Here is a 12,933-nt window from a genome sequence, read left to right as displayed (position 1 = left end):
TAACTCAAATTCTAAAAGTCTAAATATTTTCTAACTAGTGTTGAATCCATAATAGATGAGTTTGATGAGAAATCTCATAGAATAAAACATAGTATCAATAAACTTAATTTATTATATTTTTAGTGTCTTCTGGGGTTATTCTCTTTATACTCTTTTAATTTGTTTTTATTTTTTGAATTATTTATTTATATTTTACTTAAATATTGTCATTATGATATGAAAAACTTATTATATAGTATGATATATTAATTTTTGTATGAATAAAATTTTTTCATATAAGAAGTGATAATTTATTTTAAATTTAGTCCATCCGAGAATAAAATCCTGATTTCACCCCTAACCACTCGTGCACATAACCCTTAGCCACTCGTGCACAGAACCCTTAGCACGCTAAAATAACAAGTATTCACGTTGATTTTCATTCGTGCATCATTGAGAAAATGAGTCTTAATTATAATTTCATGTGTTGAATTGTATCAGCCAACTGAGTAGAAATTTGTTAGTAGGGTCGTCAATTGACATTGATACTATGTCAATATGGGTAAACATCAGGGGCGGATCCAGTGGGGCATCGATGGTCGCCCCTTCTTACCGGCGGTGAAACCCTTAATACCGTCTCTTGTTCCACGTAAAAATCACTCCTCTATTCTTAAATTTTTAGATCCGCCACTGATAAACATCTTCATAGTTTGAAACTCGTACCAAAACTCATACTACTAGGCACCACTGATACTTTGAGCACATTCATTATTTGAGCCCCAAAGATTTCCAAATGCCTTGGAGCATGTCTCACTATATTTAGCAAAGTAAATCACTAGAGGGAAGCACTTGGCCATTAACATTAACATATATCTAACCATCTATTTAGCATAAACTCAAAGGAAAAATAAATAAATAAATAATCAAGTCAGATAACAGTACATTTGGAACGACGTATACGATATTATATTAAATTTAGGATGATGAGTACGGTTCAATAGAAATTTAGGATGCGGAAGGTGCCAACGATGAAAAATAAATAAAACTGTTTTCGTGAAATAATTTGCTCCATTCTAAATTAATTTTTAAAATGCAAACAGATTTACAAATCAGGTTATACTTTATCTGAAGTTAATGTTTTTTTTTTTTTTTTTTTTTGAAGATTATGAGTTTTTATATGAATCTTTCTTACAATTATGAGTTTAGAAAAAAGGTAATTATAGAAATGCCCCCGCTTCTTTACAAATATACAGTTAATATACGAATTAAATGTTAAAAGAAAACTCTTTCGCGACGCTCCACCTTCCCCCCTCCTCCCAAACCTGATTGGCCGCCGCCGCCGCCAACGCCCACGCTCCTGCCGTCGATTTCGACAAGTGCGTCCATGGAAGATTTCGGCGGAGGGGAAGCATTTGCTTCTGGGACGAAGGTAAAGAAACACAAGGGAAAACATGACAAGCCCAAGCCATGGGATGAGGACCCCAACATCGATCACTGGAAGGTTGAGAAGTTCGACCCTTCCTGGAACGAGTCTGGCATGCTCGAAGTCAGTTCGTTCTCCACGCTTTTCCCTCAGTACCGAGGTACGATTCTCACCTTCTATTTTCGACGGCACCTTCTCTTACTCGTTCGTCGTTTGCCCTAAGGGTTGGGGATTTTGATAAAATTTCTCTTCTAAGTTTTTTCACTTCTTAGATACCTGTTTTATTTTTTCCCCTCATGTGATGTTTGCAATTTCTTATTTTTATAGAGAAGTACTTGCAAGAAGCATGGCCTATGGTGAAAAGTGCATTGAAAGAATTTGGAGTCTCATGTGAACTTAATCTGGTGAGCCATTTAAACTTTCTACTCGTTTTTTATGTAGATTTTAGCAGGGAAAATCTGGTTCTTATAGTTGGAATTATATTTTTCTTATTCCATCTCTATTTTATGTAATTTAGTGACTTTTTTCCTTTACACAAATCGGTTTTGATGTTTGCGTTAGGTTGAAGGATCAATGACGGTTTCAACAACTCGAAAAACTAGGGACCCCTACATTATTATGAAAGCTAGGGATTTGATTAAGCTTCTTTCACGCAGTGTCCCTGCACCTCAGGTATGCATTCTTCTCTAGGTTGGATTTGTTATTTAAGATGTTATTATTATTATAGTGGCCATTTCCTCTCCTTACATTATCATTCTCTCTCTTTTGTTGGTCTTTCACCTGGAATTCAATGTCTATAAATTTGTAATAATTATTTTTTAATAGTTTTAGCTGTTTTACAAGTTTGCCTAATTGTATTACTGATCCTTTGTAGGCAATCAAAATTCTGAATGATGAGATGCAATGTGATATTATTAAGATTGGAAACCTTATACGCAACAAGGTAAATTATCCATAACTTTTTAATCATTATCCTTTTTTTTTCTCTGTTTGCAAGTTTGAATGAGGAGCCATATTGGGTTACTTCCATATCACTTCAATGCTTGCCAGTGTAACCACTTTCAGCAACTAGTTCGTCACTGTATCTTGTTCTAATTGATAGTATTCAGTTGAGTTCTTGGCTATACTTCCTTTTGGTATTATATTGGAATTTTATTGACACCTGGTTGGCAGCTTAGAGCTATTCTGTTCTATTGTGAAGTCAGAGGGTGAACATCTTCATACATGAGACTCTTCAGTAAAGTATCTACCTGTATGTTTTGCACTAACAATCCCATTGCTTGTGTTTGTATAGCACTTGACAAGTAGAAAAGAGAGTTAATTCTTTAACATGTGTCTCTATTCACCTAGTTCTAAGGATAAATAATTAGTTTTTTTTTGTTCTTGTACCATATAACAGTTTAGTGTTTTTTTCTTTCCCATTTACATTGAGTTTTTGAAAATCAAACTTTGGCTTGTAGTGATAGTATAAAAAATCATATAGTATAATTTATCTAAGTGATTGTTTGAACAGTTTTATAGCATGCATCTTGATAATTAATGCAATTCTAAAGATCATGAAATACTTTAACTTGACTTGGTATGTGAAGTTGTACGTGCCAGTAGCTTATGTAGGTGCATTTTTAAAGTTACAGTATCTTGCTACTTTTGTTCATAGTATGGAATATAGTTGTTGCCATCTTTGCTCTCCCTGACCTAATAGGTAATTGTACGTGCTCAGCTTCATAACTTATTAAGGGTTCGTTGTCAGTTATGTACTTCACTGCCTAGTAGTTAATTGTACATGTTTTGGCTTCATAACTTATTATTATTATTATATATTCATGTGTGTGTAATAGATACATGTATATTTATTTATTTTGCCAGGAACGATTTGTAAAGCGGAGGGAACGCCTTTTAGGACCCAATCTATCTACTCTAAAGGTCTGCACTCTAATCAAGAATCTGATTAATATGTAAACATCATTGGTAATCCTGGAGTAGTTTATTCTTTTAACTCATGTTAAATTGACTTGCACTCTTGTTATTTATATTATAGGCCATTGAAATCTTGACTGAATGCTATATATTGGTTCAGGTGCGATTCTCTTTATGCAATTTCCTACTATTTTAAATCTCTTAATGTCATGTTCTAACCAAAAGCTTACAAATTGACTAGGGGAGCACAGTTGCAGCCATGGGTTCATTTAAGGGTCTAAAACAAGTTCGAAGAATAGTAGAAGACTGCATACATAACCAGATGCATCCTGTTTACCATATCAAGGTATTTATTCTCTGGAAATGGGTATGATTGCATTAGCAAGTGATTCATTACTTTCTTACTATATGAACACTTAAATGAGATGTTGCAAAAACAGACCCTTCTCATGAAACGTGAACTTGCCAAAAATCCAGCATTAGCCAATGAGAACTGGGATAGGTTCCTACCAAAATTTAAAAAGTATGATGATTCTGCATTTCTTTTACATATATGGTTATGTTACTACTTTACAAGAATCCTGTTTAAACTCATATACCCTTTTGCATTCTTAATGCTATCCAGGAAGAATGTTCAAAGGAAAGTAAAGGCTAAGGAGAAGAAACCATATACTCCATTCCCTCCTCCTCAGCCACCAAGCAAGGTGAAGTTATTGTTGCAATTTGTGAACATTAAATCTCAGACTAGACCTTCACACTTACAGATCATTAGTCCCTTCGTTTTCCTTTACTGGTTTGAGAAAAAAGAATTTACTTTTTTCTTGATTTTTTTAATAAAAAAATCATCACTAACTGTCTACACGACACTTGTTAAAATTTAAAGATTTTTGACACATTTTCTTGTAGTCAAAATTATATGTAATACACTAATCAATATTCACTGGAATGGAAATCCAGTTATTGGATAATTCAGGTATGATGACTGTACAAAAGGAATTTAATAATCACTATTCTCTAGAATGCACGTGTAATCAAGCAAATTAATTATAATTATCTATACATGACCTTCTCATGAATCCCTTTAGTGTTTCATATCTTTTACTTATTGCTTTTAACATTTGGCAAAGTTGTTAGTTTATAGATACTTTGGTTACATTAAACTGGATATTACATAAAGATTATGTTTACCTTCTTGAAAATGTAGTCAGACTGTTGAATTCTCTTTAACTTGAAACTTGAGATATGTTGGTAAATTCTTTCCTTGACAGCCGTGGTATAAACAGCATCCTATTAATATATTGTATTAGAGGGATTCAATTGTATTTATGGATATCAGTTCTATTATGATTTCTAGTTCAGAACTTCAGTGCCCTATTCTAGTTTTAGAGCCTGTTAATTCTTTTTCAGATTGATCTTCAATTAGAAAGTGGTGAGTATTTCATGAGTGTCAAGAAGAAATCAGCAAAGAAGTGGCAAGAAAAGAAGGAAAAGCAGGCAGAAAAAGTAGCTGAAAACAAGCGAAAAAGAGAAGCTGCTTTTGTCCCTCCGAAGGTTTGTTGCTCAGCCATTGGATGCCTTATAAGGGAATTTGTTTCATTAATATATTGGTAATTTTGGTCATATTCACTGTTGACAGGAACCCTCTCAAATTTCTGATTCGAACAAATCTGACAATGACAAGAATGATCTGTTTGCAATGACAAAATCCTTGAAGGTACTTGTTATGCTTTTGTTTATTTGGTAATTCTCATTATGATTGTTTTTCTCATCTCTGTGGTACTTGTACGTTCATATTATCATGCAACTCTGAAAATCAAGCAAATTAGTTGTATGGCTTGTTTTTCTTTTTTTGACTAAGGTCGTTTATTGGTGCTTGATGATTGTGATTATTTTTAACTAATGATGTCATTCAGCATTTGAACGATTGCCTAGCAGCCTAGGCATTCAAGCAATGTGCAACCTGAGTACCACAAGGAAATCTTGAGTGAACTCCTTCAACTATGTTTGTGCTAGATCGGCATTAGGCATCTAACAATGCACAACCGAGCACCATAGGGAATCTTATACAAGCTCCTTTGACTTATTGCACGATATACCAACACCTCAAAGTTGTATGTTAGACATTTGAAGCACCTACTGGGAATAGCTAATTAAGAAAACTTGAACACTTGTTTCAACAATATTAGAATAGGCGAAAAGAAAATTTGCCATGAATATCAGTATATGCACTGTGCACAACATGATCTTCATCATCATTAACCTGCGTCCGCCCTTCACTTATTGATTTTATCCTTCAACAGACTTTTTACGAGGCTTTATGATTGTTAATAAAAAGGAGGAATAATAAATACAATGTACTAATGGTGTATGGTATGTAGGTTATAGAGAAGTATATGGATAATAAAGCTGTAATTCTTATAGTACATTAACGGATAAATAATTATTTGGCGTAAAGCTGTAATGCCTAAAATCTGCCCTAACTTGAGTTTTTCATATATTTTTTTCATGAATTTTTTTTTCCTAGATTCCATAATTTGCAATCTATTTCCTCGTCTCATCTGTTTCCTAATCTTCTCTTATTCTTTTGTGGCAGAACAAGGCAAAGGAATTAAAAATGCATGAAGCCCATGATTATGTTAGAGCTGATTCATTCATCGCCAATGCTGAAAGTTCACGTCCCAAAAAGAAGTCCAAGCCTTCCTCAGCGTGACTGACATCAATATCATATTATTGTTTTAAAGAATAGGAAATGCTATTGATTAAGGAAGGGCACTGCTTTTAAGTTTTTTTTTCGAACGGAGAGATTCAACATCAGTGAGTGCTAGACAGAAAACCTGATTTAAAAGAATTTGTTGTATGAATTTTGCTTCTAATTACACTTATCTGTATCGACTTCCTGGGACTTTGTAATTAAAGATTTTCAAGTAGATTCCCTTTGTATTCTGATTTTTTTTTTCTTCCTGAAGAAAGAAAAACCCAAATCAGATTATTGTTCCACTCCAAGAAATAAAAGCCTATATACCAAGTATGAGAATAGAAATATATTACGACTAAACTTATGTATAATATGTTACTATCAAATTTAAAAAACACTCAAATTTCTATGTATAATTGTGCCTTGAATGTTTATCATTTTGCAATAAAATTAAAACTATTCGAGCATCTGATTACTTCATTGTTTAATATTAGCTTTAAGTTGAGTTACATGTGATGTAAAAATGTGATAATGTTCACCCCACTCCTTTACCGTCCTTTTATTGATCGGCTTTTAGATGGGAGGAACTTATTTTCTAAGAAAATAAACTCCAGGGGATTTAAATTTACCACTTAAATGGCTTCTTAAATGGGAGAAACTTATTTTCTAGGGATTCAAATCTTATACATGTGATTTAAATTTACCACTTAAATACCAATTCAGTTTGGACTTTAAGTCGAGTTATAGGAGTATATTGGATAATGTTATGTCACTTGAACAAATTTATAAAGATATAACTATTCCTCTTCTCTTCTTTCTTTCGAAAAATTTATATGAGTAAAACCCTCAATATTATTACTTAAACATATTGGTTTTAACTCAGAATAAGATCATCAAGTAGTAATACATATATTCCCACTTGCTGTAATTAAAATTTTTGAAACATACAAAATTTTTGAAAGATAAAACAAAGGAAATTAATCATTGTAGAGTGAAATTTCTTGTAAACATAATATAATATAATAGACACATCACTTTATCAATAAACCTAAGACGATTCTCAGTAGAGACAGAATATTCTGTTGATTATCTCAACCCTCTTTACATGTGCTATTATTTTTGAATTTTCATGATTTATCTCCTTCCAAAAAGTATGGGACCACTTTAGAAGAATTGGAGTGACAATTTCACATTTTCATCAACGGTTACTCAATTGATTTTTTTTCTAGATGTCTTTCGATTTGTTTAATCATTTATTTGCATAGACATATCTATAGATTAGGAGATTTAATATGGTGCTCACTTCCTCGTGCATGATTCATGTGCGACTCTTCGTACTTTTGAGTGTCTGGATCACTTTCGGATGTCCTGCATGGACTGACCCTCTCAGTCTAACATGGGAGGTGAGCATATACCATTTCCGTATAAATTAGATACACATCTTTTCATATATAATTATTTATTAAATTAACAAGATGATTATTGTAAAAAGATGATTACACTAACCCCAAATGCCTCTTAGAGTTCGTTCTCATGTGAAAAAAAATAAATCACGGAGTTAGCTTATAGCTGACCGCCAAGTTAATTAGGGGGTGAGATGAGTTTTTTTTCCTCATGGCATGCGCCGTTGGTAATTAATTCCTTGCCCTCATTATAGCAAGTCTTTACCCTCTAATCAATTGGACATCCCATGCTTTATGCTCATCGCCTGCACCTATCTGGCATCACCAGCTCCCTCTGTGACTGTTTCTTTCTCACCTCATTGTCTGGATTGGCATTGGCTCCAGATGGTTTGAATATATCCAATGATCGGCACCAGTCATCCACAAATTTCATGCACAAGTTGCAAATATTTGTTTCCTGACGGTTTAGATCTTATCTATCATAACAGTGAGGAAAATTTGAGAGCTGCTCTTACTAAAATGGGAGTTTGTGGACGCTCAGTAAATGGCATATTGGATAAAGTTCGGAACAAGCATCATCAGGTATTCCAATTCCTAAATCTCAGAGCTCTTGCATCAACAAACAAGCTCCAATCGTTGAGATTTTGACTTCTTTTATTGCATTGATCCTAAACTTCACTATGACGATCTCAGATAGCTTGTACATTGACATTTGAGGCTACCCACGATGCGCCCTACGACAGCGGCATCAACCACCCAAATTAGTACTTTGATGCGAGCCGAAAGATTCTCCAGAATAAGGTAATTTGAAGCTCTCAACTGCCTTTTAGGCCTTTCTACTGCTTCTGCCATTCTTAAGAGTAAATCTCATTTCATGGTTCAGATGGAGAGCACTTAATTTGGATGTGTTTATGGCCAACAAGCTGACCCAATTGAATAGATAAAATTAATATTCCTGGGATAGAAAACTGGTATAGAATTGATAATCAAAGTTCACTTTTATTGAATGAGAATTAACATGAAACAAGATAACGATTCTTATGCCTGTGCCACCAACAATCTACTTCGCATATTCCTTTCATCGCAATATCCATTTTGTAAATACTTTAGTAGGTCAATCAGGTTGCCCTGTTCTTCAGGAAGATTTTAGCAATTTCTTGAACCAGCCCACAGAGTTCTTTGGATATCTCTTGAGATTGTCTCTGTAGTCGACAAAGTACAAGCCAAATCGTGAAGTATATCCTGCGGCCCATTCCCAATTGTCAAGAAGAGACCAGGCAAAGTATCCCTTTACATTACAGCCATCTTCCCTGCATAACACAACAACATGTGCAATTCCAATTGTTAAATCCATTGTCAACTCCAAACAATCACTGTATGTCTCATCTTATTTCTCGTTCATCTGTATCGGTATGCATTCGGCATCAGTTTTGTCCAAGTCATACTTTCAACACTAAGTTGCATTACTAGAATGATTAATCTTGTTCCTGAGACTGATCGCTTTCAGTTCTAGGCATCTCACTGGCAAAATCAGAGGACTAGGAATTACCTTATGGAAGCAGACAAATTCGAAAGGTAATCGTTGTGGTATTTGATTCGTTTATCGTCCTTGAGAGCATCTTCAATTGATGTAAATGGGTTGTTGGAATCATCCATGCCTGATAAGATTCATAACAACATTGTAAATTACTGTAACTAGATGTATTTAGAAGGTTGTCTTGAAATCTGTAAGAATCAAGATACTTGCCATTCTCTGTGATAATAACCAGAGGGTTTCCATACTTCTGTTTGATGTAATTCATCAGGCTCCTTAACCCTTCAGGTACAATATAAAGCCATATTGAAGACGACTGCATCACAAAATCAATTGCAAGGTCTCGTTACGCCACAAGGACTCCCGATCGGTAGTCGGAAACATAAGATACAAGACTAGTGATAAATATAACTTAGAAAAGTAACGCAAGTGTTTACTCAATTCTTCAATGAGATTTACTCACCCTATCTCCAATTGGCTTTCCATTCTTGAAGGCTGCATAACGAGAACAAATCAATGTTAGACAAACAAGAACACCAACAGTTCACTAACTACTGTACATTGTAAAGAGCATGTAATAAGATTTCAATACTCACGGAGAGTGATGGCGCCAGAATCTGCAATGGTATCATTTAACAAGATTCCAATCATATTAGTTTGGTTCTGTTTTGCATAATATGTGGTGTAATGATTTACTCCCACAAAATCTAAGGACCCCTTGACGAGAGCAGCTTCGGCTGTTGAAAACTTTGGCAACCTGTCTCCCACTCTTGTCCTCATTGAGCTTGGATAGTCACCAAAGAACAATGGATCCATAAACCTGTTATCGGTTAAGGTCTTAGTCTTTAAGAGCAGCATGATATTGCTAAGGTTCTTCATTTTCAAGTGCTCCATAATCAGGATTAGATAATAGACAGAAAATTTGAACAGATTTAGTAGCCTTACCATCCAAATTGAAAGTCTTGTGCTCTTTGTGTTGCATCAATATCTTCCGTTGAATTCGACATAGGCTCAAACCACATGACGTCAAACGCTATGCCAATCGATCCATTCTGAGCATCCTGCACAATCAATTCTTTTATCAACTGAAATACTAACCAAAATTGAGTCACTTATGCTCAGAACCCCGAGCATGCTAAAATAACAAGTATTCACATTGATTTGCGTTCATGCATCATTGAGAAAATGAGTCTTAATCATAATTTCAAGTGTCGAATTGTATCCATCAATTGAGTAGAAATTTGTTACTAGGGATGTCAATTGACACTGATACTATGTCAACATGGGTAAATGTTATCATGGTTTGAAATCTAGTACCAAAACTCAATACTTTGAGCACATTCATGATTTGAGCACAAAAGGATACTTTCTACTTAGCCTTTTGTGCTTATTTATTGTTTTGAAATTTCTAATGGCATAGATAAGATACCTTATACTTCTTCCTGTAGATATCAGATACAGTGGCATGAGATAAAAGAGTATGGTGGGCGACAATATATGGCTCGGTTGCTGAATTCCCTCCTTTACAGAATAGCCGAAGGAATATCGAGCAACGGCCAGGGGCTTGGAGTCCCACATCGTAGCCTTGGATCGCGAACGTGTGCGGCTCATTAAAGGTAATCCAGTGCTTAACTCGGTCCCCAAATGCCTTAAAGCATGTCTCAGCATATATAGCAAAGTCTTGTCTGAGAATCACAAAAGGAATGCAAATCACAAGAGGGAAGCACTTGGCCATTAACATTAGCATATACCTAGTCATCTATTTGGCATAAACTCAAATAAATTTCTATAGGCGGAGAAGCATTACATAATTTGGCGATCAACCCATCCGTTATTTCTATCTGCTAATGCTTGAGGAAGGTCCCAATGATACAACGTCACATATGGTTCGATACCTACACATTGAGAATTATAAAAGCAATATGTTATTAAATAGGAGGAGATGCTACAAATGAATTTTGAAGCTTTTCAAGTAGCATACCATTGGCTAGTAAAGCATTAATTAGCTTGTTGTAATGATCAATCCCTAATTGATTAACCTCACCAGTTCCATCTGCAAAATTATTACTTCAAAGATGAAACAAATATATGCAAAACAGACATAGTTAAGTAGTCTATACAAGGTTTGTATGTTTGTTCTTTACTTTGGTCTTAGATCAACCAATTAAGTTTAAAATGAACAAGATTCTTGTATTTGTGTGCTATGTAGGAGTTAAATTTAGTTTCCATTCTAAACCCTAAAACCCACAAACCAATATACTCTTTCTTCATTAAAAATTTAGTTAAATTCACAAAGATTCTAGCAAGTAGCAACTTGTCGAAGAGAGAAAGATCGATTACTCGGGAAAATGCGTGGCCAAGCGATGGAAAACCTATAAGCATCCAATCCCATATCTTTCATGAGTTTTATATCTTCCTGTCATCACAACAAACGAGCCTTGTAGTGTCAACAAAAATTTAAGAAAAACTATTAGGATAAGTCAACACAAATTATACATCGTATCGGTGATATTGGTCGACTGCCACATCAGCATTGCTAAAATCTATCACCTTCCCTGCAAATCCAAGACAATTCATTGGATTTCATATGGTGTAGCCATTAAACCTCAATTGTGAAAAATGAACTCTTAACGTCTATTGATAAGGGAAAATCAAAGAGAATACCGAACGAATGAGCAAAAGTGTCCCACACTGCTTTCCCTCTTCCATCTTCATTCACTGCTCCTTCGTACTGTGAAAAAGATAAAAACAGATTTTAAAATGTAAATTCAAATTTATTGTTCTTAATTAAACTACAAATATTAAAGAGAATTCTAGACAGATTTGAACATCTTCCAATCTTTGTCCATGATGATTCTAAACCAAAATCTTAAATTTCATATATATTCCAAAAAATAGAAATGATAAATCTGTATTCCCTTTCTCTGTCACACACATCCCACATCCCAAGAAGGATGCCTTGCCTCTCCTCCCTCCCTCCTTTTACGGTTCTCCACCAAACCATTTCCTTCTTCTCCGTTTCATCTCCACACTCATCGCACAAAACAGAAAGCTCAAAAAAAAAAAAAAATGGAGGCTGAAGGGATTAGAATGGCACCTGGTAAGCTGATGAGGCAGTGCCGAAGACGAAGTCTTTGGGAAAACTCCCTCTGGTGAGTTCTTGTCCATTAATGGCCTGCACCAAGCAGCTCCCAAGCACAAGAACAAGGGAGAGGCTTAGGCTTCCTCTCCATCTGAACATTTTGACAGTAAGAAAGAGAAAGGGAATGAGATATATGGACAAGTGATCGCAGGTGTATATATATATATATATATAAATATAAATAAATATAAAGAAAGCTAGAGAGTGAGCATGGAAGGAATGTTATTATTGGGAAATATAATAAATATTTCATTTATTTACTTTTATTAAATTACTATAAACAAAAAGAGGGTGAAAAAAATACAATAATAACTAGTCTAGATCGAATAAGTTAGATAAAGATGTATAACTATCTTTTACTAAAAATATGAATGGGTCATTCTCATTCCTATAGGGATGTCTAATTAATTAGAAGACTATAATTTTATTATAGTAAAAAAAGAGTCAATTTTCGATAAATGAATATATATCTTGAAGAAAATTTTTTTCACACTCTCTATTTATTTGAAGGTCAACTATAAGAGACTGTTTGTTTGAGGGGTTTAGAATAGAAATAGAATGAAATTTGATGTTTGATTTGGGGAAATAATGGTGAGACCCACGGATTCATTCCTCTAAATATAGGAATGGACCATTCCTTAGTAATATGAGGGGTTTGAGAATTATTCCCATTTCATTAATATTTATAATCATTTCTTTATCCGAATCAAGCACCCCCTAAATCTCCTTTTACACAATCTAAAGATGGTGAAAAATATTTATAGTAAATGTAATCACCTTTGCTATATTTTATCATTTATATTATTCAAATGAATGTTATACATATTTTAATAGGTTTAA

The 12,933-nt window shown here is 34.3% G+C and overlaps 2 protein-coding genes across 2 annotated transcripts; one reads left to right on the top strand and one right to left on the bottom strand.

Annotated features, from left to right (window-relative positions):
* The first annotated feature begins 1,245 nt into the window (after positions 1 to 1,245).
* On the top strand, positions 1,246 to 6,262 carry LOC122006858 (KRR1 small subunit processome component homolog). The gene is made up of 12 exons (XM_042562517.1): positions 1,246 to 1,562; positions 1,730 to 1,806; positions 1,964 to 2,074; positions 2,277 to 2,345; positions 3,269 to 3,325; positions 3,441 to 3,479; positions 3,561 to 3,665; positions 3,760 to 3,842; positions 3,945 to 4,023; positions 4,727 to 4,870; positions 4,956 to 5,033; positions 5,913 to 6,262. Exons 1-12 carry the CDS (start codon positions 1,364 to 1,366, stop codon positions 6,027 to 6,029), a joined length of 1,158 nt encoding a protein of 385 aa, XP_042418451.1. The 5' UTR covers positions 1,246 to 1,363; the 3' UTR covers positions 6,030 to 6,262.
* A 2,107-nt stretch (positions 6,263 to 8,369) lies between these two features.
* On the bottom strand, positions 8,370 to 12,230 carry LOC122006856 (beta-glucosidase 6-like). Its single transcript, XM_042562515.1, has 13 exons — positions 12,049 to 12,230; positions 11,616 to 11,682; positions 11,448 to 11,506; positions 11,292 to 11,367; positions 10,933 to 11,004; positions 10,759 to 10,846; positions 10,381 to 10,636; positions 9,897 to 10,012; positions 9,548 to 9,771; positions 9,415 to 9,446; positions 9,165 to 9,267; positions 8,967 to 9,075; positions 8,370 to 8,727 (listed from the first exon to the last, which is right to left on the bottom strand). The coding sequence occupies exons 1-13, from the start codon at positions 12,190 to 12,192 to the stop codon at positions 8,553 to 8,555; spliced, it is 1,521 nt and encodes a 506-aa protein (XP_042418449.1). The 5' UTR covers positions 12,193 to 12,230; the 3' UTR covers positions 8,370 to 8,552.
* Positions 12,231 to 12,933: the final 703 nt, after the last annotated feature.

Source organism: Zingiber officinale, chromosome 7B (assembly GCF_018446385.1).
Source record: "Zingiber officinale cultivar Zhangliang chromosome 7B, Zo_v1.1, whole genome shotgun sequence".
Lineage (NCBI taxonomy): Eukaryota > Viridiplantae > Streptophyta > Magnoliopsida > Zingiberales > Zingiberaceae > Zingiber > Zingiber officinale.
This window is presented reverse-complemented; position numbering and strand designations above follow the sequence as displayed.

Bases quoted from the DNA above. Each gene is read 5' to 3' on its own strand.
- LOC122006858 (XM_042562517.1), top strand. From the start codon at position 1,364: ATGGAAGATTTCGGCGGAGGGGAAGCATTTGCTTCTGGGACGAAGGTA. The intron at 3,326-3,440 runs GTCTGCACTCTA...TTTATATTATAG, and splicing joins CCAATCTATCTACTCTAAAG to GCCATTGAAATCTTGACTGA. The intron at 3,843-3,944 runs GTATGATGATTC...AATGCTATCCAG, and splicing joins TTCCTACCAAAATTTAAAAA to GAAGAATGTTCAAAGGAAAG.
- LOC122006856 (XM_042562515.1), bottom strand. From the start codon at position 12,192: ATGTTCAGATGGAGAGGAAGCCTAAGCCTCTCCCTTGTTCTTGTGCTT. The intron at 11,507-11,615 runs GTATTCTCTTTG...TTGGATTTGCAG, and splicing joins CACTTTTGCTCATTCGTTCG to GGAAGGTGATAGATTTTAGC. The intron at 8,728-8,966 runs GTAATTCCTAGT...TGTGTTATGCAG, and splicing joins AATTTGTCTGCTTCCATAAG to GGAAGATGGCTGTAATGTAA.